The sequence below is a fragment of the Callorhinus ursinus genome, unplaced genomic scaffold, assembly GCF_003265705.2.
Source record: "Callorhinus ursinus isolate GAN/ISIS: 27379988/994484 unplaced genomic scaffold, GSC_fseal_2.0 scaffold50, whole genome shotgun sequence".
Lineage (NCBI taxonomy): Eukaryota > Metazoa > Chordata > Mammalia > Carnivora > Otariidae > Callorhinus > Callorhinus ursinus.
In genome coordinates this window covers 1,200,476-1,227,744 of record NW_027397112.1, presented here as the reverse complement: position 1 = coordinate 1,227,744, position 27,269 = coordinate 1,200,476, and the positions used below count along the sequence as shown (strand labels likewise).

General features: G+C 50.1%; 1 protein-coding gene across 7 annotated transcripts in view; it reads right to left on the bottom strand.

Moving 5' to 3' along the window:
* Nucleotides 1–27,269, bottom strand: part of SLC39A11 (solute carrier family 39 member 11) — a 439,134-nt gene that overhangs the window by 335,460 nt on the left and 76,405 nt on the right. For 5 of the 7 annotated variants that reach the window (XM_073883184.1, XM_073883183.1, XM_025889875.2 and 2 more), the window contains exon 5: nucleotides 5,983–6,124. In XM_073883184.1, the coding sequence (XP_073739285.1) occupies nucleotides 5,983–6,124 (142 nt within the window). The remainder of the gene's footprint in view (nucleotides 1–5,982; nucleotides 6,125–27,269) is intronic. The other 2 variants (XM_025889876.2, XM_073883182.1) reach the window with 1 other exon arrangement.

Here is a 27,269-nt window from a genome sequence, read left to right as displayed (position 1 = left end):
AGGGTCCTGAGACCACACTGTCCCGGGAGGATTCCACCCCCCGCTTAGCCACTGCAGTGACGTCCCTCAGTGGAGCCGACTTCTCAAAGTTCCGATTTTGTGCTCCGCGGCTCTAGCACTTGCCAGAAGCGGCCGACGGAGGCCCCTCCCCCGCCGTCTATCCTCCCGGATATCGCCTCGGATTCACTTCTCCACACGTCCTACCTTCCAGAAAGTGGTCGCTTCTCTGTTCAGAGAGTTGTTGCTACTCTCCTCTTCGATCTCCTGTTGAGTTTGTAGGTGTTCCGAATGGTTTGATCCCTATTCAGCTGAATTCCTGAGACCAGACGAAATCTAGGTCTCCTACTCCTCCGCCATCTTGCTCCGCCCCCCGCCACCTGGTATTCCTTTAGGCTGATGACCAGCCACGGGAAAATGACTTTTTAAAAAAATTGTGAAGTGCTGCTATGGGCGGGGTTGTGTGCCCCTCATATTCCTATGTTGAAGCCTTAAACCTTATAACCCAGAATGTCACTGGATTTGGAGACAGGATCTTTCAAGAGGTAATTAGGTGGAAATGAGGTCACTGGGGTGGGTCCTAATCCCATCTGACTGGTAAGGAGAGATAAGGACCCTGCACACACAGAGGGGAGACCACGTGAGGTCACAGGGAGAAAGTGGCCACCTACAAACCAAGGAAAGGGGCCTCAGAGGAAACCAGTCCAGCCGACACCTCAACCTCAGACTTCCAGCCTCCAGAACTGGGGGAAAATAAGTTTTTGCTGTTTATGCCACCCAGTCTGTGGGACTTTGTTATGGCAGCCTCAACAGATTTATTCAAACTGCCTCTAAGCCCAGGCCTCGTGAAAATGCACACGCCCCAAATGACTGCCTAGCTTAGGAAAAGGCAACACAGATGGGAAAAGTGCTACTTGAGTGTTCAATATTAGGTGAAATATGATGCTCTCCAGAAGCACAAGAATCTATAAAATGTATGCACCTAATAATGCTTCCAGGAGCTGGGACGTGCAAATGGTTGCTCGTCCCACCCACGCAGAGCCCTGGCCAAGGGGGTATTTCGGTGTGACTTCCTTCTTTTATTCAAAGTCCACGATGCCAAAGCGCTCCTGGTGATTATTTTTATTGAACACTTTGCTCTTCGCCCTTCTGCAAAATATTTTCCTATTTCCCTGTATTAAGATGTGGTGCATTTTAATAGCCCCAGGTCTGTTGCCATGGGTTGGGAGGCTTAGCTCATTCCCAACCTTTTAATGAAGAAACCCAGGTTACAGGCCCCAGTCCAAAAAGGAGGGGGTCCTGCAATGCCAGGACCTGCATATTTTCCAGGCCCCAGACAACTCTCAAGCCAGGAGAAGACTTTGAAGTGTCCCCTCACCAACCAGTTACAGAAGGGGAAAAAAAGAGTCTAATTGCTAAAACCACATGCCAAGACATTAAATTTACATTAAAAATTGTGGAGTTATTCTTTCTTCTTTAGAGATCTTGCTGATCAAAAGTTAAAGTTACTAAGAAACATCTCACAACAATACTAAACATGCGATTTTAGAGACCTGATTACAAAGAAACATTCAGAATTTCTTCTAGGAGCTACCTGACTCCTGGTAGATTTCAGTTGACTAAATTTGACTCTAAGTATTGGTGACAGAAGGAGCATCTCCTTCGAGGAAGACTCTGAAAGTTAGAAGATATGGAAGAAGAAAGAAGTGATTGTCACAGGAGTTTGGAAGCTGTTTAAATAAGCCCTCTCTGCCTCCCTAGGATTAGGCTACTGCAAGGAATTTCAGTGCCAAGGAAATGTAGCAGTTGGGAGTTGAACACACGCGGTTGGGCTTACAGGCAGAGAACACACGCGGTTGGGAGAACAGGCAGCTGTCTTCCAAGAGGGGATTTCTCCCTGCACAGTGCCCTCCCCGGGTACCCTACCTATTGAAAAATAGAATCCTCCAAAGATCAACCACCATGAAAATCCACCTAGCAGTTTCATTACCCAGCTAGAGAATCTGTCCCCAGTTAAATGCAAACGCATGAGCAGGAGTAACACACTATGGATTGCTGGATGCCTGGGTGCTCAGAGTTGTATTCAATCTTTTCCCAGAGGTGCCTAAGGGAGGATGTTTAACTGGGAAAACAGGGGAGAGCCCAAGGTTAAAAGGGGACAAAGGGATACCTGGAGGACAAATGAGGGTGTCCTGAGGAGGGACAAAGGTATCGGAGAACACATGGATTCCATTCTGGTTCTGAATGGGCAAGCCCCACGGGGTGCTAATCTGGGGGTCAGGCACGTGGGAACCTTGAGTCAGAAGAGGCAAATCCTCTCCCCCAAAATCAGTTCAGTCTCCATAGGAGGACACTACCCAGCAAGTTAGTAGCATAACCAAGAAGGAATTCGAGATGTTAGACTAAGATAAAAACAAATAAATGCTGCCAATGGGCTGGTGATGGCAACTCATGCAAACCTATAACCCACTGAACACTAGGTCTGCCTTGGTTTCATTTTGCAAAACATGGCTTGTAAGTTAAAATTATTCCTGCCGGCAAGTTCTCCTATTGTAAAAGAACAGGACATTAAGGAAAAATCTGTTTCTAACTAGAGTTTCTTATAGCTTATGCTTTCCTGACTCAAGTCCCCATTCACTTACTCCCTCAACAAGCTTTGGAAAGGCTTACAGAAAATAAACAGGTGCCACTTCATAACTAAATAATTCCCCAAATTAAATCCACCTCTTTCTCTACCAGAAAATAATGCCTATTCCTGTTCCTTCCACAGATACACAGAATTACAGACGATTCTCCATCTGCCATGCTAATGGGTCAATGGAAAAAACAAAACAAACAAACAAAAACCCTCAATCTTGAAGCAGAGTTTCAACATCCTCCCTCAGAACAAACAACAGACTGAAATGGGCGGCTAACAATTAGTAAAAGAATGGACTGATTCACTTTTTACTACCCTTCTTGAACCTAGAGGGAGTGCTAGTAAAAAAAAATAAAATAAAATAAAAATCTCACCGGGCAACTGAATGGAGAAGGTTGAGGCAAACAAAACAAAAGAAAACAAAAACCCAAGATCTAGATGAACTTCAGGGTCATGGAGCCACCTGAAGTGTGATGGATGTTATAGACCTTTGGCTTCTAAAAACACATATTATTTTGCATAAAATGTCAAGAGATACATGAACCCTTTGGTGTCCATTCATGGACCCCCAGATGTATAGAATCTCTGGCCTAATTTCTAGAATTTACTCAACAATATAATCGCCCACTGAGAGGTACCTATAAAAAGGCTCTCTGCCACATTCTTTATAAAAGCCTATTACTGGAAACAACCTAGAGCTCCATCAAGAGGGGACTAATTAAGTAAGATCATGGCCAGTAACAAGAATGGGATGAATCTATGAGCACCCCAGGAAACAAAGGCCAAAAATGTGTTTTTACTGAAAAACACAAGGTAAGAAACATTGGGCCAAGCACAACTGTATAAACATATTATTTCTGAAAGGGCACACAAGGAACTAGAAACAGTGTGTGTGCCTGAGATGGAAGCCTGGGGCTATAAAGGGCTTGAAGTTGGCAGAAAAATTACTTTTCTATTTTTAATCCATGTTATTACTTTTTTAATTAAAAGAAAACCAGTTGGAGAGAGATAAATAAGTAGCTGAATGGAGAGAGAGAGAGAGAGAGAGAGAGAGAGAGAGAGAGAGACTGATGGTTTAAAAAAATAAACTTCTGGTCTAGCTAAGTCCCAAAATATCCCCAGCCTTGAAAACAGTTGATATCGTAAAACATTTGGCACCAAGACATAAATAGGAAAGTATCTCATAAATGCTTTCCCCAGCCCAGTGGGGCTGCCGCCGCCACTCAGAGCAGCTAAACCCCCTCTCCGACAGTGTGGCTTTCCTGGCTTTTCCTCTCGCCGAACCAATTATGGAACATTTTAACAGCAGCACCAATATTATTTTTTAAAGGCCGATGTTATTCGCTAAATAGCCATTAAATTGATCTCCTTGCTCCATTTACAGCCAGCTTAAGGGCAAATCCAGATAGCACAAAGAATGCATCCCGCTCGATCTGCATGCAGCAAGTCAGCAAATAGCCATTATCAGCTTTAGAGTCTTCAACTGCCTGACCCCCCGCCCAGGGGTGGCCAGGTGAGCAGAAGAGCGACCTTTCTGGAGATAGCTGGGCTCCCTCAGGCTCGGCAAACCATCTCTGTGCTCTCACGAGGGATCTTCGCCTTACATCTGACCAGTTAGCAAGGGCGACCGAGGGTAGCCTGGTCACAGGTTGGGCCTAGGTGTGTGTTCCTCAGCAGAAGACAGGACTGCATCTCCCTCCCACACAGCCCCCCACTCACCGCTGAGATCCAATAGTCCCGGGAGGCTCTCCTGCAGAGCCAACTCTCACTGACCCTATGTTCTCCTGGCCCCACTGGATAGGGTCTATCCAAGGGACTGCCACTGTTCACCCTCTTTGATTGACAGGCTCTGAATCCCCCCACTGTGGCCTTGAAAAAAAAAAAAAAAAAAAAAAGGATAGAACAAAATCTGGCCAACTTTTTCACCCAAGGGAAGGCTCAGAATCAGAACTTTTATGAGGTCTTCAGAAGGGTCTGCAGAATAGCATCACATAGCTAGTAAGGGCTGACAAAAGCCTTCTGTCTCTGTGTCCCCATGGTTTGGCATGACAAATGACAAGCTTTCCTGGAGGAACTATCCTCCAGACCCTGACTCTCCAACAGAAGGGGAACAGCAGAAAACACCTAAGTCGCTCTGATTCGAGTATGAATGGCACATGTGATTGGAGGCCGGGGGCAGGATGTTCGTGCTAACCCTCTCAGCTGATATTCGACGAGTCTGCACTTGGTGATAACGTCTCACCGAGGAAGTTGTCAGAGGCGGTGAGGATCAACCCAAGTGGGGAAGATACTTGAGTTCTGCACGAATAATTCGTCCCGGACATGGGCGGAACACAGATCAGTGAGAACGGGCATCGCTGTAACTTCAGCACATTTACTCCCCCTGAGGGTCTAGAGATCGCCTGAGCCTACACGTGGTGAAAAGATCAAATTCAAATGCCAGCACAGAAACGTGAAGGACTCTCCTCCCTTGAATCACTAATGCGAAGACAGTGACCAGGAGCCGGTCTGTTTCTCCCCGATTCGTCAAGAGAGAACCTTGTGCAAGGGAGGAGGCTTCCCATTCTCAGCATCTTTTCTGTGGTTTTAGCCCCAAGTCCGTGGTCTATGGAAGAAGTGGGGAGGGCAGGGGGCATACATTTCACAGCCTGGGACTTCAATCAATTCAAAGGGAAAGAAAGGCACCTACCGCTCCTCGTGCTAACTGGCCCTTCAATTAGCCAAATGCCCTGAATGAGCACGCGATGATGAGACAAGGAGGGACAGTCTTCCCCAGAGACTGGAAAACCATGTACCCCTTCCAGTGCACCCTCCACTCCTTGTCAGTGGGCCACAGCCCGGTTGCACCTTCCCAGCATTTAGCAACTGTGAGGTGCTCCCTCTCGGGGAGGGTGTTCCCTCTACCTTAAGAGAAAAGGTGTTTGGGGGTTTTCTGACTCCCAACTGAATCAGTGAGAGAAACAGCTAGTTTCCCAGGTGCATCAAAAAGAGGAAAGTCGTGTGGATGCAAAGGAGCATTCACGGTCCATCAGACAGCAGGAGATGGAGGGACAAACACCAGGTGCTGTAACCCAAATCAGCCCAGTGCCCCCAGAGGGGTCCCGGTGCACTTGGCCCAGCTGGGAAGACAAAGAGAAGGCCCTGTGAGCTCCTGTGTGGTAAGCAGGTGGTTTGGAGAGCAACAGGGAAGGAAGGCACGGGGCCAGACACCGGTCCAGCCCTGTGCCACGGTGGGGTAAGTCACATGTATGGACAGGACAGAACACGGGCCTGTGCCTTGTCCTTCCTCTGCCACCAGGCCCGAGCCTAGGCTGCCTGACCCAGCCCAGGGTCTGCAGGGAGCTTGCCTGAAATAAGCCCAGCTCTACCTATCCGGATGGAAAGTTCACTCTCTGGGAAGAGCAGCCTGGGACCCTCAGTGTCAGACTTCTTCATCGATGCAGGGGCGAAGTTCAGTGCCAGGGCCGTCGGGGGGTCTTCTGCGGCACCCTGAAACAAGAAGCAGTGACGTCACTGTAACACCCCCACCACCTTCACTCCCCAGATTCCTCCAGCTCAGAGCCGCCTGGGCAGCCGGCCGGTCTCTCCCAAAAGCACCGGGGTTGGGCTCAGAAGGAAGACGACAAGCTTTCTGGTTGTAGAGCTTCTGGGGTGACAAAAACCCTGGGATCTGAGGATCGATCGATGCTGATCCTAGAAATGGGAAGAACACATATTGGGAAAGAGGGGGGCCCCCAGTCCACGCTTCATCACCGCAGGGCAAAGGGCACAAGGGACTCAACTCCCGAACTGTCCCAAGAAGACTACGTGGCAGGTTCTCTCGGATGGCAGCCTTGCTGCATACAGGAACAAGGTCAACATTTTTAGGAACTGGCCACCTTCACGTTTCTCATGAGATCCAAAGGAGAAGCAATCCAAACAAAAGCACCTCAAAAGAAGGAAACAGCGACAGTCACGGGGACCCAACATATTTGGAGTTAAGTCCAGACGGACTTTAAAACAGCCATGTCACCCTGGAGCTAGTTAATGTGACTGTCTCTACACTAACCAGGCAAAATCTCAATTTCAATCCCCGATGTTTATTTAATACTTATAGACCGCCAACTTCGTGGCTCCTTGGTGAACAAAACAAAGTCATAGCTTCTCATGAAGCCTACATTCCAGTAGGAACAGATAAATGAATCCGTAATGGGGCCGAGCTTCTCTTCCAAAGGCATCTGTGGAAACCCCCCAACCCTGCTGATGGCTTACAAATGCACAGGATCCCGATGGGGATGAGGAACATGGGTAAGCACCCCCAAAAGGGCTTCCATCCTTCACCTTCACCCAAACACACTGATGCTAGTCACTAAGGGAAGGTGAGTAGAATCATCTTGGTGGGCAAAAAAAAAAAAAAAACAAGATTTTTTTTGAAATCCAGGCAAAAATAGTTCCAAACAGAAGTTTCCATTTAAAATATGTGCCTCTAATATGGGAGAGGAGAAGACTGATGATCCGATCATTGAAATGCATCCATTTATAAGCAAGGACTAAAAGTCTTGGCTAAGCTGCTTTCATGAAGGAATCTCATCAAAGTTATGCCTGGCTGTGTCTTACACACACACACACACACACACACACACACACACACACACAAGCATGCACAAGTTGCCTTCTTGTTTACCAATGTCAGTGTGCATCAGAAGCAGAAAGAGAATCTAATAATTCAGATATTTTAATTCATTATTTCTTTCTGATGACATGCTGAAAATGAAAACATAAGCCCTTCCTCTCATATCTTCCCGTTTGTCCAATAGATCAATATTGTCCTACACCACTTTACTGGCAACGTTCTCCATAACACACTTTAAATAAGGATAGCGACACCTCATTGAACCTTGTTGTTTGAAGGTGGGGTTGGGGGGGAAAGCCTCGTGGCTCTGTTTGAGCTTCCCTCGTTCCGTGGTCGGGTCCCTTTGTGGAGTGCCAGGGGCTGCAGGATCTCCCCTGCTCTGCCCCTGGGAGGAGCACCGAGAGAGGCGGCCTGTCACACCGTATCACACTCGAGGTTGGCAGTACAGATGGGCAGGATCGTGAGGACAGAAGGGACTTGGAGAGGGCCAGTCTCTCCCCCGTAGAAAGTCCCTGTCGGCACCCCCGGGTGACAGCTGGTGTCTGCGCTGCGCCGTGGACCAGAGCCACAGCTCTTTGTTTGTTTATGTGCTTTAATTATTTCTCATTCTCTGCCTCACGCTGACATTGGAGGAATTACTGCAGCAATAAAGGATGTGTTTCACCACAAGAATGTGCCAGCTGACTTTCCTTCCTTCATCTTCCTTCATAATGTGATTTTTTTTTTTTTAAGATTTTATTTATTTATTTGACAGAGGGAGACACAGCGAGAGAGGGAACACAAGCAGGGGGAGTGGGAGAGGGAGAAGCAGGCTTCCCGCTGAGCAGGGAGCCCGATGTGGGGCTCGATCCCAGGACCCCGGGACCACGACCTGAGCCGAAGGCAGACGCTTAACGACTGAGCCACCCAGGCACCCCAATAATGTGATTTTTTTATAATGTGATTGATGCATAACTGGGGAAAGGATATGGAAAGAGGACCACTTCATTACAGCAGGAACACCACAGCATTCAGATGCCTGGGCACTTGGCCCATTTAGCAAGGTGCGGCTTGGAGAGACCCAGTTTTCACTGAGAACAGTAGTTTTCAGCCTGTGTGATTTTGCCCCCTCCTCCCGTCCAGGGGACACTGGCAATGGGCACTTTTTTGTGCAGGGAGTGGGGGAGAGGAATGGTCTTGGCATCTAATGGGCAGAAGCCAGGGGAACTGCTAAACATCCTAACTGCACAGGACAGCCCCCCCCCCGCCCCAAAGAATGGTGCAGCCAAATGTCACCAGGCTGAAGCTGAGTAACACTGCTTTCGAACGATTTAGGATGGTCAGGGCCCCAAAGCTCCTCATGTTGTTGGTAATGCTGGAAACTCATAAACTCACAGACCCTCTTTTTACTGTGAAGGTTAAGAATTTTGCCACTTTTTCTAGGAAGCCTGCCTGCCTTCGTGTATCTGGCAAATTCTTACGAAGCAGCAACTGTGTCCCAGAGCTGTGCCAGGTTATGGCAACACAAAGTTAGCCAAGTCCCCTGTCCTCATGAATCTTGAGTTCTCCTTCCAGAGACAGACAACAAAATAACAATAAATGCAGAACAGAGTGCCAGGAAGTGATAACGCAAGAAGACACGGGAGTCCCAGTCAGCAGAGCAGGATGCGCCCTGGGTTTCGGCGTCGGGCGAGGCTTTGTTCCAGCACCTGACAGGTGTTGCTAGCCGGCTGGGAAATGTTAAGGATGGAGCCCTCCCCTCCAGGTAAGACGCTGAGGGAGGCCTCTCTGAGACCGTGGCGTTTGAGCAAAGACCTGGATGTCAGGGAAGAAGCCACAATGATTTCTGAAGACCGTGTTTCCGGCAAGGCCCAAGAGGCAAGCATCCCCCTGCCCCACCATCTCCTTTCACCATTTTATCCCACCTCCAACTCACTTAGAAGCTGTCCTTCTAAAAGCTAGACAAGGACCCAGCACATCCCACCTAGCCCGGGCCCCTCCCGTGCGCCCCACCCCACACCCCACCTGGGGCCACGGGGCAGCAAGAAAGCTGCAGGGCGCACCCACAGGGTGAAGCCCAGCACTGCTTCTGCACCCCATGCCTGGCAACGCTCCCTACGTGTCTCTGAGCCCAGACACGGCCGGCTTCCCAGCACTCCTTCCACGTTCCCTTCTGGGATTCTCAACGTCCCGCACCCTCCCCACTCAACCGCTGATGAGGACAACAGAAATAGAACTACATCCCTCGGAACTTCAAGGAATGGCTCCCACGGGAGATGCCAGTGCTGCTTTGTTGGCTTGATCATAATGCCCATGGCGGTGGGGGAAGAGTCAGGAAGCACCTGCAGGGGTGACCTGCAGAGTTGACCCCACCCCTCGCTCCCTGGAGCCCCGGCTGCTCCCCGAGCCCACAGACGGCAGGTGGAGGGGGCGCTACCTTGAACACAGCCTTGCTCTGCCTGCCAGTGACCAAGACCCTGGGGAGAAGTTCCTTCTCTACATCTTCCTCTTGCTTTGCTGATGGCAAAACAGCCCTCTTTACTTGTTATTACTGCCTTACATTTCTGGGGCTTTTCTGTTCTTTTGTAATCTTCTGCAAAGCTTTTGCATTCATGCTCCCCACTTGATCCTTGCTGGCCCCGGCGAGGGCAGCAAGGTGAGAGCATGATCCCCTCCAGAGCAGACATCTGACTAATGCAAGCGGCTCCTGACTCTCCATCGCAGCCCTGAGAGCCGGCTCGGCCGCCCGTCGGTGGGAGAGGGTCTGGCAGTTTCGGTTGGGCTCCTGCATTGCTGTGGCACCAAACTGTTAAGGTGCCAGACATGAGGCTCCTTCTCAAAGTGCAAATCTTGATTTTCTTCAGCACCACCCCCTCCCCCCAAGCCCTCCTCCGGGCCCTCTCCCCCATCCCCACCCACCCCGCCAAAATCCAGCATGGTCCTGAAAGCAGGGAGGGGGCTGCTGGGAGGCACCAGGCAACACCACCCAGGACCACCGAACTTGAGATTGCTGTCTTCTTGCAACAGAATTATTATTAATTATTATTATTATTATTAATGGCTCAGGGCAAGTATCTGGTTCAGAACAAACACAGCCATTTCCACCCACTCTGGAAGGGCTGCACAAAGGGGCAGGAGACGGAGAATAATTAACACTTTCCAGAAGCCAAAGAGAAGGAATGGAGAGGAAAGGGAAGAAGGAAGAAATAAAATGGGGGGGGGCCAAAAGAAAGCAGCCCCCCAGGAAAGCAGCCTGCCCTTTCCACGAAAACAGAAAGGCTTCAGAAAATAATACATATATCGCCTCTAAGAAATACAACCCAGGCGCCGCTCATCGGGGTTTGCTGTCCCAGGCATGAGGGGGACAACCGCTGCTCACTGAAGTTTCTAGAGCCCCAAAGAAATGAGTCCCACAAGGAAAAGCCTAGAGCACAGCCAGGGGGATGCAGCCATGTCCGGATGAAGAAGTCTGTAAGGGCAAATGGAAGCCTCCTGCCAAAGCACAACTGGACACGGGTCACTAGGAGCCAAAGCGCTGCAGGCCCCAAAACTCATCGCAAGCAGTTCGATGCATTTGCTCCAAGTCCCAGTGGCCGACTTCCACGTGTCCACCTGCCTCTGGCTCTTCTCCCGCTAGGATGTCAACTGCTACGAACACCTGCCAGGGAGGGCAGAGCAGACCAGCCTCTGATACTCATGGGCGCGCTGCCTGCCACGGTCGTTCAGGCTGGGGGAGTCCTGGGATGACTCTGAGCTCCCCCCGACCCCACAGAGTGCGGGCTCTTGAACTGAGGTTGGCCAGCAAGTCAGAGCTGTCTAATGAGGGATGGAGGGAAAGGTCAGAGGATTAACGGGGGCCCCTGCCAGCCACCCAGCCACAGATAAAGCGAGGCAGTGTTACACCCCAGTGGGGAGGGAACGAGGGTCCAAGCGGGGCCGCGGCCCCTCCCCTGGGGGACTCGGGGCAAGCTGATGCTCGGGAACGTGCCCGGAGCCCCTGGGGGCTGTGCCTCCTCCTCTGCGCCCAGCCTCTGCCTCCCAGTAACCCCACTTAACCCAGACACATAAGGTGACATTAAATAATTGATGCTGTTTTTATTACCAGGAAATTGCAATAATAATGACACTCGTAACACAATCTTAAATTATTCCACATAATGGAAAGAAAATTAAATGTCGCCCCTGATCACTGGCCAGAATAGGGATGACACTTACATAATAGACGACCTTCTCTCCCAGGGAGCCCGGCAGCAGCCTGCTGCCCAGGGCCGGGCTGGCCCCAAAGCCAACAGGGACACTGAACAGTGTAGACACGGAGGCAGAGGGTACAATCCTGCCTCTGGCTCTCTCAGGCAGGATGCTGCCATCTTTCTTACCTCAGTTTCCCTATGTGTTCAGGGATCATGGGTCATAACCAGGAGCCTTACAGACAAGGAAAAAATCACAGCTCAAAGAACTTGGTCCCCCCTGGTTTGCCCTGCCTGAGCACACTAGGATTGCACCTCTTACTCAGCCTATATCGCCTCTCCCTATGATGACAGCACAGCATCCAATCAATGGCCAGCAAGGCAGGTTTTCAAGCTTCTAATTGTTCCATAATGGAGACTTTTAAAATCTGGGCTGAAGAAGACTGAGCTCCCTCCTCCAGGAAGCCTTCCTGGGTAGACCCAGCCTCGTTTGGATTAGAAATGCCTCCCTCTCTGTGCTCCCCGGACATCCCACACGTGCTTCTGTCACAGCATTTACCAAACAGCACACGGTAACTTCCGGCATCCTTGGCTACCTCAAAACCAAGGGATTCTCAAAGCAGGAGCTGTGTCTTCTGGCTCTTCTGTCAGGGCTCAGTACTGTGTCAGCGTTCACTAACCCCATTAATTTCCAGGAATGAACAATATTCCCAAACCTCCAAAATGAGAGGGGAAATGTTGCATAACCTACAACACAAAGACCTAGGTGGCCACAAAACGTTTAGGCCTTGAGAAAGAAGGAAAGAGGGATTCATGCAGAATGGGGAAGCAAAGGCTTCGGAGTATTCAAGGCAGTCTAGCTAAAGGCAAGAAGCAGGGCTTCCCACCCACACCCGCTTCGGCCCTCCTGATGATGATGTGCGACCCTCAGCATCAGCCCTGAGACCACGTGAGGATGGGTAGCCCCCTACCCTGTGACTCGCCACCCAAAGGCTCCTGTCCACACCCCTTCCTGGCAAGAGCGCTCAGAGTGGGACAGCCCAGCTCGCTCCCCTTGAAGCTAAGACCTTTCCAGTGTGAAGCCCATGACCCCTCCAAGGCCACGTCTTCCCCCTTCCTGCCCATGTCCTCCGTGACCTCGGCCTGGAGCTTCACAACGGCAGAAGTTAATTACGGACTTCTAGCTATATTTAAGCTATGTAAGTCTGCTATTACTCAGACTATCTTTTTAGCGACAAAACCTTCTCCTATTTCTGATGCCAAATTACTATTCATAATCAAGCCTATTTAATCATATAAAACAGATTTGAAAGCACCACACAGCTTTGCAAAGATACAGCTCTCCAGAAGCCTGCAAAGACAGCCCTCCCATAGCTGGCCCAGGTAAGCGGCTCTACACTTATGTTCCAAAGAGCCAAGTGTTCCGCTAGTGTGGCTGACAGAGATGGGGCTTGGCAGAGTTTTCCAAACTAGTATGTGTTTTCTTATAACTCAAAATATAACTTTTCCTTAAAACAAAAATACAAATCTAAAGAAATGCAGGTACTTAGGTATAATGAGGTCTTTTCTTTCCAATCCTCAAGGAATATCATCATTTTTAACCTACCTCTCAGCCTAGTCCTGGAATTCATTAAAATACACCCTTCTGATCCACACTGAACCTTTTCTGGCTTCTCAGAAACCCCAGCTGGGCTTTCTCAGGCAACTCTTTCTTACCTATGTTCTCCTTTTGAAAGACATCAGATCCTTCTAGAAATCTGCTAAAAGATAAGATTTCTCTTCCCGGAAAAAAAAAAAAAGCATGTGTATCAGACGCTTATTGCTAGGTAACAAAACTCCCCCACAACTTAGTAGCTTAAAGCAACAGTTATTAATGCTCGTGAGTCTCCAGTCAATGCGGCACTGTTGTCGATCTGCTGCCTGGGCTCAGCCAATGTTGCCTGGACTCCTGGCTTACCCAGGGGTTGGACGGTCCAGGACGGCACATGCATCTGGCAGCCCACAGGCTGCTGGCCAGGAGTTGTCCGACTCTTGGCTGGGAAACGTGGATTCTTCTCCATGTGGCCTGTCATCCTCTAGCAGACGACATTGGACTTATTCATACAGTGAATTCAGGGTTTCAGGGGCAGCGAGATAAGGTGACGTCCAATGTCAAGTGCCGTTCAAGTCTCTGCCTGGATCACATTTGCTACCATCCCATTGACCGCAGCCAAGTCAGTGACCACCGAAGTCGACTATACCTCTTGTAGGAAAGATCTAGTGTCATGTTGCCAGAATACGGATGGCAACAGGGGAGGGATCTGTGGCCATTTTTGCGATCTACCACAGCACATATGCACAGACACATCAAATGTTGCACTGAACATCAGGGAGCCCGTGAACCACATGCAGCCCCCCATGGATCAAGCCTATAAAAAACTGCTCCCGAGTAAACCCACAAATTCAGTCTCATTCGCCCAAAACAGTGCTTCTCTGATGGGGACCCAAGGACACATGCTCAGAGGTCTGAAAGTTTTATATAAATTTTTTTTTAATTTTGTATTTTCATTTAAATGATAATCTACAGAAAAAAAAAAACAATACCAACCATCTGAATCACCAAGGGGACCCCTTTATAACCAAATCCTACTGCTCGATCTCAGTGCCTTTGTTTGCGTTTGTGTTTACGATCCAGGTGGTCCAAGCTAATTGCGAAAATGCAGATTCAATAGACAGATTATATGTTTGAGCCAAGCTGAGACCAAATGATGTCGTGGAGCCCCGTACAGATGACAGAGGCTTCCAAGTAGTCCTAGAACAGCAGCTGGAGAGCTGACTCCATCCAACAGCTTTCACTGGACACAGGTGCCAGAACCAGTGTTAGAGAAAGCACCTCTCTTTGCACAAAACCTCTTGCTACACCGTGCTCAGCTTCTAATGTGCCCTCTTACATTATTATCACATGTGATCTTCCATACCCCCTTCCGATGTTGACCAACAGGTAGCATCATCACCCCAGTTAGGGGCTGAACTTCCTCACTACTAAAATTCCTGTGTTGAAGTCCTAACCCCAGGACCCCAGAATGGGACTCTATTTGAAGGTAAGACCTTTAAGGAGGTAATTAAATTAAAATGCAGTTGTTGGGATGGGATGTAATCTAATCTGACTGGTCTTCTTATAAGAGAAGGAAATCTGACACGGACATGCATGCGGAGAAGACAACGTGAAGACACAGAGACAAGGTGGCAGGCAACATGCCGAGGAGAGAGGCCTGGAATGGATCCTTCCCTCAGGGCCTCAGAAGGAACCAACCCTGCCAATACCTTGATCTTGGACTTCCAGCTTCCAGAACAGACGATAAATTTCTATTGTTTAAGCAAACCAGTTCTGTGGTATTTTTTTTACGGCAGTCCAAGCTGACTGATGCAAACCTGCATCCCCATTTTACATTTGAGGAAACTAAGTCGTAAAAGCTAATGACTTACCTAACGTCACACCATTAGTCAGAGGCACAGGCAGGATTTGGACCCAGAACTTCTGACTCCAAATCTCTCTACTCTTCCTATCACCAGGCTGCGGTCAACCAGGAATGTACTAAGGCAACATACACCTCAAGAAGCGACCCCACCGATACCGACTCAAGGCAGGTATGTGGGAACACGAGCACACACTAGGCGCAAGGTTGTGTGCCACTACGTTCGGCGGGGAGAGTTGTCTGAGCGTGGTGTTCACACAGGGGCGATCGGTGCTGCTATGTCTCTCCAGGCCTGGCACCATCCCCGAGATGGGGAATCACGACCTTCAACGTCTCAGCCTACACATGACGGCCTGTGAACACTCACTTCACGGGTACAGGTGGAGGGAAACTGAAGCAGGATTCTATGGGGTAATGGCCCAACCTCATAACTGGGTCTCCAGGCAACAAGAGAAGAACCTAGAAATCTTACCGCCAGTAAAGATGGCCTATAATGGAAAGCAAGACACAGAGGTCAGAAGGGACAGAGGTGCCCTCAGCGCCAAGCCGGGGGCACTGAACTATCCATCCAGGGAACTAGAGACACAAGCACTAACTCCGACAGGTGAGGAGAGAAGGAGCGGGGTTGAGACCTCAACACGGCGTCAGTGTTTCTGTCCTGAGCCACTTCGGCAGGGCATGGCCTCCCCCACAGCCCACCAGGGAGTGGCCTGGAAGGACAGGGGAGGCAGGCACAGGACGGTGGTGCCCCCCCACCCCAAGTGTGGGGAGGCCTTCCAGCACTGTCACCCCCCCACCCTCCATCATCAGTCCCTCAGCCTCCTGCCCCACTCAGCATCACTGGTCCCCAGGGGGCCTCGACCACCGGGGTCTGAAGCCTCAAACCGTTTCTGAAAATCATGTCTGTCTCCTGATCATTGTGTCTCCAAGGCTGAGACACACAGCTTCCTAAATGGGACTGTGACCAGGGTATAGGGCCCAGAGGAAGCCAGCTGGGAAAGGTGGAATCAGGGGCCCCTTAGTGACTCAAAGGAGGGTGGGGGGGGCACACCCTGGGTGAGGGTGTAAACCCCTGAGCATTTTTATGCTAAGGAAACAGCGTGCAAATGGCATGCAAACCACTTCAAAAGAGAAGCTCTGGCTTTGAGAACAGACTTGATTTTTTTTTTTTTTTTAATGGGGCTTTATCCAAGGCACCACTCTGCTTGAAGCAGAATTAATTATTCAACGTTATCTGGGCTTGATGAGCACTTGGCAGCTCAACGCCAACTGGAGCCGCCTGCGTCTAAGGAACGATTTTCTGCTTCCTGCTGTGGGGAGGTGGAGACCCACATCTTCCCCTTTTCTTTCTTCCCTAAGCCTAAGTTCCAAAGCACACACCCGAGGGGAGACGCACGGCCTGCTTGTATGAGGTTACCACTGCGGCACAAAATCCCACCCGGTCAGGGGCTGCGAGCATCCATCATTTCCTATCTCCGTTTCCAGAGGTCAAGAATCCAGGAGTACATTTAAACTGGGTCCTTTGCTCAGGGTCTCCTCGGGAGGAAATCAAAGCCACGATCTCAAAAAAAAAAAAAAAAAAAAAGAGTGATAATGAATGCATAATAATGAATCCAGGGCACCTGGGTGGCTCAGTTGGTGAAGCGTCTGCCTTCGGCTCAGGTCATGATCCCAAGGTCCTGGGATCGAGTCCTGCATCGGGCTCCCTGCTCAGGGCGGAGTCGGCTTCTCCCTCTGTCCCTCCCCCCTGCTCATGCGCTCTCTCTCTCTCTCTCTCTAATAAATAAAATCTTTAAAAAAAAATGAATCTAGCCTGTATTATATTCATCTTTATACCAACCTAGCTGTAAAATATAACTTTTAGTCCTTTTTTGGTAGAAGAAGGGGCCCATGAAAGTCCAAAGGTAAGCCAGGTTGTGGTGCCTCTTTGGGGTACACGTTGGTCTTCGTTGCACAGCTCTGCGGTGATTAACAAAGGGCAAAAGAGCTTGTCGGGGCCAGGGGAGCCCGTCAAGCCTGTGGTCCTACAACGCTGACCTTTGGACTAAGTGACAAACCAGGATAGTCCCCAGGCCACTGCAGGACTGTGCTGATATGCTAATTAGTGTGAGGGGAACAAATTAGCCTCAAGTTATAAACACGGGGCTAATAAGGCCATGTTTGGTACCGGGATGAGCCACTTGGTTTTGTCAGAGTCCGTGGTTATCCTGGACTCCTAATTCCCGTCAACTACCTCACAGCTGGGAGCCAATGGCCTCCAGGGGGAGGTAAGGATGTAACTGAAGCAATTAAAATCCTTCTCAAAACACCAGAAAATGAGAATAAGACTGTTCATTACTAACAATGTCAGTAAGACACTTATCCTATTAGAAATCCCATTAAAAAGGAAAAGAGGAAGAGAAATTGTGTGTCACTTGCTGTTAACTGGAGTTAAGTATTAGTGGGAGATACCCAGGCGGTAGGATGAAGCGGGTACAGAAATGCCAGCAAGACTTGGGGAAAGTGGACATCAAGATAAAAGCATAAGGGAGAAGCTTCCTGGGTGGGGAGGAGGGCAGGATGGATGACCACAGGAAGCTGCAGAGACAGGCAGGGTCAACGCCATCCCAACAGCCGTGAAGCCTGAAAAGGAAGAAAGCTCTGCTGATACCACACTTCAACTCTTGCTCGTAAAAGAACGGACTTTGGCGCGGACAACGCGGAAGGCCTGTTCTACCCCCAACCTTAGATAAATCTACAGATGTCTAATTCTAGACAAAGGCATCTGCTCTCTCCATGGGAGAACCCCACCAGCCACTCCTCCCCATTACTTTCCAAGCCACTTCCAGGGTGCATCTTGAACAAAAAGCCCTCGGCTGCAAAGTGGGACTTCATCCCAGCTGGATCAGGGTGACGAGCCCGCCAGGTGACAAGACCAGCAGAGGGCAACAACGGAGTGACTCTAGGCCCAAAGGGGCGTCAAGGGGAACAGGGGCTGCCATCTCTAGTGCAATGAGTTTGCAGGGCTGTCTTTTCTCGGGCAGAGGTTCCTCGTGGGAACATCACACCCAGAGGGCTTGCAAGGGGAAGAAGGCCCAGCTCTCCTGAGGATGGATTCCCTGGGTATTAAGGCTGAGAAAAACGGGATGCCCGCAAGAGCTAGCCCGACTAGCTTTCAGGCATGGGCGCTTCTCCCAAGAGGATTGTCTGTAGACCACAACTGCCTCCCTACCCCACAGGGAAGCTGAGCAAATACCCACAGCTGGGAGATATGCAGGTTTTGAAGGTGATGGTATTTCCAGAAGTTCACAGACCTGCTACAGTGAGAAACCATACCTTTTTATTATACAAACAGCACCCTGCTGAGATGAATCTGCATACGAGCACGTGTTATGTGCCTGTGTCCCTATTATGTGGAACACCCAGATAACAAATATATCCCGGTGGACGTCTGAAATTGGCTTACACATCAGAGTGCCCTCCTGGGAAGGAGACCAAAGGGCTGACGTGTCCACAGGTAACCAGGAGGGTTAAGACTAATTTAAGAGAGAAAAAGCAGAATCATCTCCTCCCAAACCAGAAAAACAATCCATCATGGAAAGCTCAACAGTCAGGGGTGAGAGTCTTTGCAAAAAACACAAACTGGTCAGAGGCAAAAAGGGACTGATTGCTTTCCTCTAGCACGTATGTGCAGGTGGAACAATATGGGAAGCATTCTCACTGAACACCTTCGGAGCAGATGCAGGAGGCCAGCAAATCAGCCTCGGCTTAACCAGAGTGCTGGCTGGAGAGTCATTGTCAGGGTGCATGGGATCAAGGAGAGAGGTTAATATGCAGGTTAACTGTGTCCTGGTCCCTAGACTAAGGAGAGTGCTTTCCTCTGCGGACTCTGTTCCTTTCCACCCTCCTTGTTGTTTCTTCAGGGGAGCAACTAATATCATTCAGAACCCCCCCCCCCCAATCATCCCTCATCTGACCTGGAACAGCATCCTGCGTGCCTGGTGGGCACAAGAAGACAAGATTAATGTGTTCCCCCGGGGGGTCTGGAAAGCAAAGTTCGGACTTGGTAGCAGGAACAAATGAACACCTGGAAAATTACCTGTTGCCCCCCAAATCCCATGAGTTAAGAGAGCAAGCAGGAAGGAAGGTGCCCATTATTGAATTAAGAGGGGCGTCTCCACAAAGGTAAATACGGACAGTGCAAGGCTCAGTGCAGGGAACAGTATGGACAGATTCACTGCAAACTGGTTGCTTGACATTGTCTCTTTTTCCCCCCATTTCTAAGACTAGGACATTTGTGTGGAGGGATCTAGGTGAGGATCTGAAGGGCTACTGACAGCGCTTGAGGTCACAAGGAGAGAAACGACGAACGGGCAGCAACAGCCCCCCATCCACCTGACTGCCGCCCACCTGCCTGGGGGACCAGGGGTGGGGCATGTGTCCACAGCAGCCCCGCCTGCCGCGCACACCCGCGCCTGCGCAATTTGTGCCTGAGCCCTCCGCACCGGGTCAGCGAGGCTGCGGGGGGGAAAAATGCGAGAGCTTCACTTCAAGCAAGATGTAACCAGTCTCAGCCCCGGATTGTTCTACCCTGGGCCTCCCAAAGTGTTAACTAAGGGGAAAAAATATATATTTATTATGGGGGGGCGGTGCACTGACTTCCCAAGCCACGGTTCTTCTGGCCCCTAAGCAGCCCCCAGCAGGAGCAGGGGATCAAATCCTGTCACCTCGACTCCGCCACCTGAAATGCACAGCTCATGGGTCGGCACGGGAAGCCAGTGCCACAGAAGGGGAGGTCGCAGAGTCCTAGTGGCTCTTCCCATGGCTGGGACACATTCCCCCAGTTACGGGGCCACGCTATCGGCAGAAAGCAGGACCACGGGGAAGTTTAGATGTGTTAAGGGAGCCCAACACCAGGGCCTGGCCTAAGGGAAGGATGGACAAACCAGCTGGTTCCACCCTCACAGGGGAGGGCTTCCCAGGGAGGGCTCTACCTTCTTAGGGGGTCCGGTGCGGGAGAGAGAGACAGGGGGTGGGATTCAACAAGATATGAGCTATGGCAACTGTCCCCTAAAACAACCCCCTGGGACAAAAAAAAAAAAAAAAAAAACAGGTTAGCTCCAGAGTTCCAGAGCACCAGCCAAGGGAAGCGTGAGCATGAACAATATGCCACGTATGTTCTCACTGGCTCTCTCCCTTTTCCTCTCTTCCCCTCCCCCTCCCTGTGCATGTATGTGTCCTCCCTCTCTCCTTTTCTCTCTCTCTCTCTCTCTCTCTCTCTCACACACACACACACACACACACGCACGATATTTTCTATGAGTATTTTCAAGACTCCTGTAAATACACAGGAAAAACTATCCAAAAGGAGACACACCAAACTCATCTCCCAGGTTTCTGGGAAGACCAAGACCCTGAGAATAGATGATGATCGAAGACAACGGATGTCGTGCTTTAATATTTTGTAAAGATCATGAAGCCCAGAGGGCACATGTGACACGTAGAGAGTTCATCCCAGAATATCACGGCCTCTAGCATATTCTCCCCAAGTCTGGCATTCCAGCCTCTGGGGCTCCTCCTCCCAAAGTGGATTCATCCTGCCAAAGTCTGGGGATTGGTCCCCAGGGAGAAAGAGGCCAGGGGCATCCGGCACCACAAGCCAGGGCTTCCCAGTACCCACAGGAAGTCCCCAAAGTCCCAAACCATTGGACCTTTATGCTTTCAACATTTTTAAAAGCCAGCTTTTAAAACATAAGACAAATAATCACTACATAAGTCAGGGTCCTTTGCGGGGTCAGAGAAAAGATGCCAACAGATCGTACTCTCCCTTCCCCACACTGAAACCCCTCCCCTGCAAAAAAAAAAAAAAAATTAAATTAAATTAAATTTTTCCTCTTAACCAGGAACCTGCTGCGTAAGCTTGCAACTTTCTGCTTCTCATGGCTGCAAGTTCTCACCTTTACATTTGCAGTACTATTTATTTGGGCTGGGAAACATGAGCCCGTCACAGGTGACAAGCCCATCATCAGAAGCTGTACGTTCAGAAACCAGCCCCACCATACTAATACAGGATTTCCCTTTTATGCCCGAAACGAAGAGAATCCTGAGTGTATGTGTTGAATTGCCAGACAGGCAGGGAAGAGAAGGCGCTAATAAAAGAACATATATAACAGCCCTATCAACTTAATATCTACATGAAAAATCAAGCGTTGACATCTTGCTGAGGGCAAAACTCATCGAAGAGAATTAAGTCCACTGTAATAGACCAGGATCTGCCCCAGAAGGCTCTCATTTTATGCCTATTCAAAAGGCGACTGGAGGATTAACTAAAAGAACAGCAATCCAGGAGGGGCCTGAGTCAAAGGACTGTGAGTCCTGGGGTCATGTTGGGCTTCTAACCTCTCCAAGGGGGTAAGAGGAAGGCTTCCCAACAAAAGCAAAGCAGAGAACCAGTAGAAAGTCATTTCTCCTAAAACGACTCCTGCAAGCTCACCTCACCGGGCCCAGCGGGCTCTCCTGTGTGTTTCCTTGTCCACACCACCCCCGTGGGGCTTGGGACTCAGTGTCCCTGCTCGCCTCTCCAGTGCTCAGGGCACAGGCTGACGGCCAGGAGTACCTCCCTGCGCTGCCGGACAGGATCACCAAGAAGCTGAGTTGCCTGCCTCTGAATCAGCCAGACCTCTTGTTTCTCAAATTTCATGCTTTTGCATCAATTTCTGCTTACCAAAGCACGGGGCAGGAGGAGAGAGAAGGTAAACCACAGAGTGATGGTGAGCGCTCTTTCACTATGGCCCTCTCTTAGGACAGGTGTGGGTGTGGTTGAGAACCTGAGTTAAAATGAGACTTTCAGTAGTCAGTTACCCCTAGAATCTGCTTATAGAAATCATCAGGTTTGTATTCACCATCCCTCACCCAACACATGCGCACAAATACACACACATGCACGCGTGCACACACACACACACACACACACTCAGTTCCTCTCCCTCTCTCTGAAAATCAGTTTATTTCTCAGGTGGCCAGAAATCAGCTCTGGGTTGACTATGCAACTCTATCTCCCACAGGAAATGGCATGACATCCCCAATTTTCATGAATACCTCACCTCTTATTCCCAAACCCCTGACAGAGAATCTGTTTTCTCCTATTTTCCATCCAGATGGAGAGCAGGTATTAAAATCACACGAGTGAGACCGCCATCAGCCCCTATGATCAGTAGCTCTTCAAGGAAGTTTGGCTCTGACTCGAGCACAGAGACATGAACAAATGTGAACAGGTTCTGAGCAGCTCCCTTTCAGCCTGAACCCCCAGCAGTGCACCTGTGGGCCAAACTCTTCCTTCCCCAGAAGGGCAACCCCCCCCCTCCAGAAGCCCAGGGCTCCCCCAACCCAGTATAACTGGGCACACGAGACCTAAACTGGTTTGTAGTCTGTTTAACTAAAGAACAGAAGCTGCAGGTGGTGGAGGGGGCCTCCAATGCAGCCATTTGGGGAGTCAAGATTTTATCTAACAAAGCACCTTTGGTTTGCAAAAAGGGGCTGAAATCCCGACTTTAGGCAAAGTGTGCAGATGCAAGTTGTGTTTCCAACCTGCTCGGATGTGAGCTACTCTCTGGAATGAGAGTGAAGACATTTATGTAAGGATTTTAGCAAGACACCTGGCATGTAATAAGCCCTCAATTAATATTAGCTGTGATTATCATCTCATTATTACATGGAGTACTGTGACTGGAGCTGTCTTCGCAGTAGAAACCACAGGGACAGGGACAGAAAACAGACTCGGTGTCGTCAGGCTCCCAGCACGGAAGAGAACAAGACATTTCACAGTGACCAGTGCCACGTTCTCCTTTCACCACGGATGACGGCCCCAACGTGGCCTGTCACTTTAGGAAAGTGAGGGCGAGGATCAGTGGACAGAAGGAGTCAGGGGAGGGTGCACAGCCAGGCCAGGTTTGGGCATTACAATATAGACAGCCCTCCCCTGCCGATTCTTCCATTTGATAGATTCCCTCTGTGGTCTCCCCATCCAGCCATAAGCCTAATATTTACCCAGCAAAAGCAGTGTTTGTGTGCGTTGCCATCTAAAATCCAATAAATATGGAGACAGAAGAGAGGCTGCCTGCTTATGAGGCATGAGGGCAAATACAGCCAGCTCTTTAAAGAGCCATTGAGCTAATCAATACCCCTTGCTCGCTTCCATTCAGGGGCCCTGGGCCCACGGAGACTTTATAATTATTTTCCATTGTTACCTCCCTCGGAGAAGCTTGAAAAGAAAAGGTCGCTGTTTCTAAGTTTGTGCTCCTCTATTTGCCAACGATGGATTATTTCCTGGGGCCCGTGAGGCTCCCTTCCGAGACCACAGCCGCCAAAGTCAGTCCGCACAGGACCTCGCAGGGCTGACTTCGGAAAAGGATGTTGTTCTACACAAGGAACGTGCTCTAAGTCATCATGTTCGGTTGCCTGGGCTCCCGCCCCCCACCTTCTCCGCCAGGGTCAGGTTTTGGGCAGACCTCCCATTGGACACTCTTTTTCTTTGTCCAGAACTCAAAAAACAAAGAGCAGACTTCTGTGGGAGGTCGGGCAGGAAGGTGGAGGATGCTGTGGGTTGCTAGACACCACGACCAGCTCCTTCAACCTGGCTGCTTCCTCTTGAGCGACCACACAGGCTTCCAGCTAAGCCCTTGTGCCCGCCATGGATACCTCCATGGTTCTGCTTGTCGTTTTTGTAAGGGAATTTGAACTAATGGTAAAATAGAAAAATGACAGAAGCCCTCTTTTCCTTGCATAAAAGTCAGTTCAAATAACTAGTTAAGACTAGGTTTGATTAGAAGAAACAGAAAATCCGGGGCGCCTGGGTGGCTCGGTCAGTTAAGCATCAGACTCTTGATTTGGGCTCGGGTCATGATCTCAGGGTTGTAGGATCGAGCCCCGTGTTGGGCTCTGTGCTCGGTGCAGAGTCTGCTTGAGATTCTCTTCTCCCTCTGCCCCTCCCCCAGCTCATGCTCCCATTTTCTCTCTCAAATAAATTAACAAAATCTTGAAGAAGACCAAGAAGAACAAGAACAAGAAGAAAAAAAAGAAGAAAAGAAAAAGAAGAACGAGAAGGGGGAGGAGACAGAAAACCCTATTTGCAGTGACTTAAACACATAAAGGGCTTATCTCTCACTCAGCAAGAAGTCCTGGGGTCAATAATCAAGCTGGTTCCGTGGCCCCAAGATGGCCCAGAGGAGCCAGGCTCCTTCTGGCTTCCCGCCCTGTCGCCCTTAGCCATGTGGGCTGCATCCCCAGGTGCTACCCTCTTGTTCCGTGAAGGAGAAGGGGGGAGGAGAAGATGAGTAGGAAAGCCACCCCCTAAAGACCTCCACCAATCCCGTCCTCTGGGTCTAGCCACAAAGGAAGCTGCCAGATTGAGGCTTTCCAGCTGGGCACATCACGAGGTCAAACAAAATTGGAGTTCCATTAGAAAGGAAGGTCGGGTATGTGGATGTTTGGCAGGGCATCCATTCAGCTGCTGTAACAAAAATAGAAAGTTAGCAATGGCCGAAGGACAAGAGATTATTTCTTAGGAAAAGGTCCTACCAGTCGATCTAGGGCAGGTACGGAGAATAGTGCAGGTATCAGTGAGGACTCAGGATGAGAGTGAAAAAAGCAAAATCTCTGTATTGTTATAAAGTTAGCTCACTTTCTCATGATTCAATTTATTATTATTATTTTAACCTCTCATTTCCCCTGAAAGGATCTCGAGGAACTTCCACAGTCCCCAGACCACGTTTTGAGAACTACCACATCAGGGTCACAGCTCCCTAGTAAATGAACAAAGGCGTCTGGACATCACAGGTGGTAACTTAACTTGGCCCCCGGGGTCTAGCGTCCACTTCCCATCCCAGTTTTCCGCTTACAGAATCCTTTATAAAGTAGCAACTGACACGTCGGAGGAAGTAGGAGTCATCTGTTGGCAACCACCGTTCAGAAAAGTACATTGGGGGAGAAGGTCTTAATTTGTAGGAATGCAAGCAAGTTTCTCTGTTAGGTCCCTGGATCACACATTTCAACGACTCCTGGGCCAGGCGTGGTAGGCAGAATTTCTAAAATGGCCCCCAAAGATGTCCTGCCCGAAACATCAGAACCTGGGACTAAGACAGGCTCTAAGTCCCATGACTGTGGTAGGTTGTATGGCTCAGTTGTCCTTAGGAAGGGAGATGACCTGAGAGGCCTCCTCTAGTCACATGAGCCCTGGAAGCAGAGAGCTTTCTGGGGTGATGTCAGAGAGGTTCAAAAGTAAGAAGGAGCTGATGTAGCACAGCTGGTTTGAAGATGGGAGGCCATGTGGGGAGGAACTTGAGTGGCCTTACGGAACTGAGAGCAGCCCTTGGCCAACGGCCAGCAAGGGAATGGAGGGACCCCACTCTTCTGCCAGCAGGAATGAGTTTGGAAGAGCACTCCAGGCTCCAGATGAGAACACTACTGGTCACCATCTTGATTTTAGCTTGAGACCCAAGCAGGGAACCCAGCCCGTCGGCCCGGACTTCAGACCTAGAGAACTCTGAGCTAACAAATAGGTGCTGTTTAAAGCCACCAAGTTTGTGATCATTTGTTATGCAGCATGATAAAGCTAATATACCAGTGCAGGGAAAGAGGTGTGGCCCCGGGGCCTAATCCCTGCCGAGGAGACCCGGCTTGCACATCACTGAGGCAGTAGGAGAGCGCCCCCTTGCCTTGGTGAGATAAACCAGTAATGAGGTTTAGATGAACCACCTGCAAAAGCATCGGAGCACGGGAAGAGACAAAGAGCAGCTCCCCTCCCCACAGTGCCCAGGGAAAGGGACTCAGGAAGATGTGTGGAAAATAATCATGAGGCGCTGGCCCCTTATATAATATACACAAAATAAACAGCCATCATAGAAACCTACACAGCAACAGTGAGTTTGGGAAAATGAGAGTCACATTAGTGGTAATATCCAAAGGGCAACAGCTCCCTAAGTGAATGAATGCTTTCATTCAATAAGGCAATAAACTGAGATGCCCTGGAAAACTCCATCAGCCAGCCAGCTGCCTCGGAGAGCAGAGGTGCCCAGGAATTAGGCTCCCATCAGCATTTGCTCCCCGGAGCCTCTCCAACCTGCAAAACTGTGGGAACAAAAACCAGCCGTGAGTCACGGGGCCACCAGAAAAAAGCAAACAGAGTGTCGGTCCCCAGGGTTCTCCATCATCGCTGGCTTCCTGGCTGGGACAGCCGTTGGGAGGCTTCCAGGCCCTTCTCCAGCCTGCGGTGCAGACAAAACCACATAGAGACCCCCGTAGCTCCTCACTTCCTGGGGCCTGGGCCCCCATCTGTAAACCCCAGGAATAGCGCTCATCCTCCCTGGCCCTGGGGCTTTCCTTCTTTTCTTCCTTCATCTGAGACTCACTGAGCACTTACCAACATCAGTCCTTCTGCTGGGGGCTGACAGTTGGGCTGAGAACAAGGCTGACAGGTGCGTGTCCTCAAGGAACCTACAATCTAGTGGGGAGGACAGACCAGAAAGATGTAGAAAAGCAAACACACAAGGTAAAGACTGGATAATGAAAGATGATGGCAGGTTCCAGCAAGGAAGGAACTGGAAGAGCCAGGCACGCTGCAGGGGGGCAGGGAGGGGCTGATACTTGCAGCGAGGCCTCAATCAGACGCAAGGAGCAGCAGACACAAAGGTCTGGAGGTGGGACAGGGCTTGGTGAGCTCAAGGAGCACAGGGGGGCCAGCTGAGCTGGAGCAGGTTGAGGGGGTACATGTGAGATGGTGCAGGACATGTATGTAGGAGCCGAGGCTGTGGAATGACATCTGTCCTTGGTTTTAAGTGCAAAAGCAAGTTGTCAGAGGGCTCTAGACAGGCAGTGGAGGGGGGGGGCGCGGTATTGGGGTTGGAACGCCAATCTACACGTGTTAAAGAGCCTTCTGGTTGCGCTCCGGAGAATGACTGGACAGGGCTGCAGGCCACAGAAGCAGGGAGACCTGTAGGGAGGCGCTTACAGAGGGACTTCCAGGGAAGAGCCGATGACGGGTTAGGATGTCGGCAGTGGAGGTGGAAAGGAGTGCATGGATTCAGCAGCCCTTTTGGGAATGGAGCCAGCAGCACTGAGAGGAAATGATGGTTCATCTTCACTCTCATCCACGCTCACTGCGTGCCGACTCTGGACAAGGTGCTGCCCCTAGCCCTGGGACATGAGGGGGTGTCAGGCCTGGTTCTTGCCCTCAAACAGGGGACCATCACACCAGGCACATGACAAATAAAGATAAAATACAGAGATGCTCACTCGGGGCCAAACAGGCCACGCTGAGAATTTCACACCGGGGCAGTGCTGAGAGAGGGGTGTGAGCTCTGACAGCGTGTCAGGTGGGGAAGCTTCATCCATCTTCACCCGGCTTTTGAGAAGCAGAGAAGAGACAA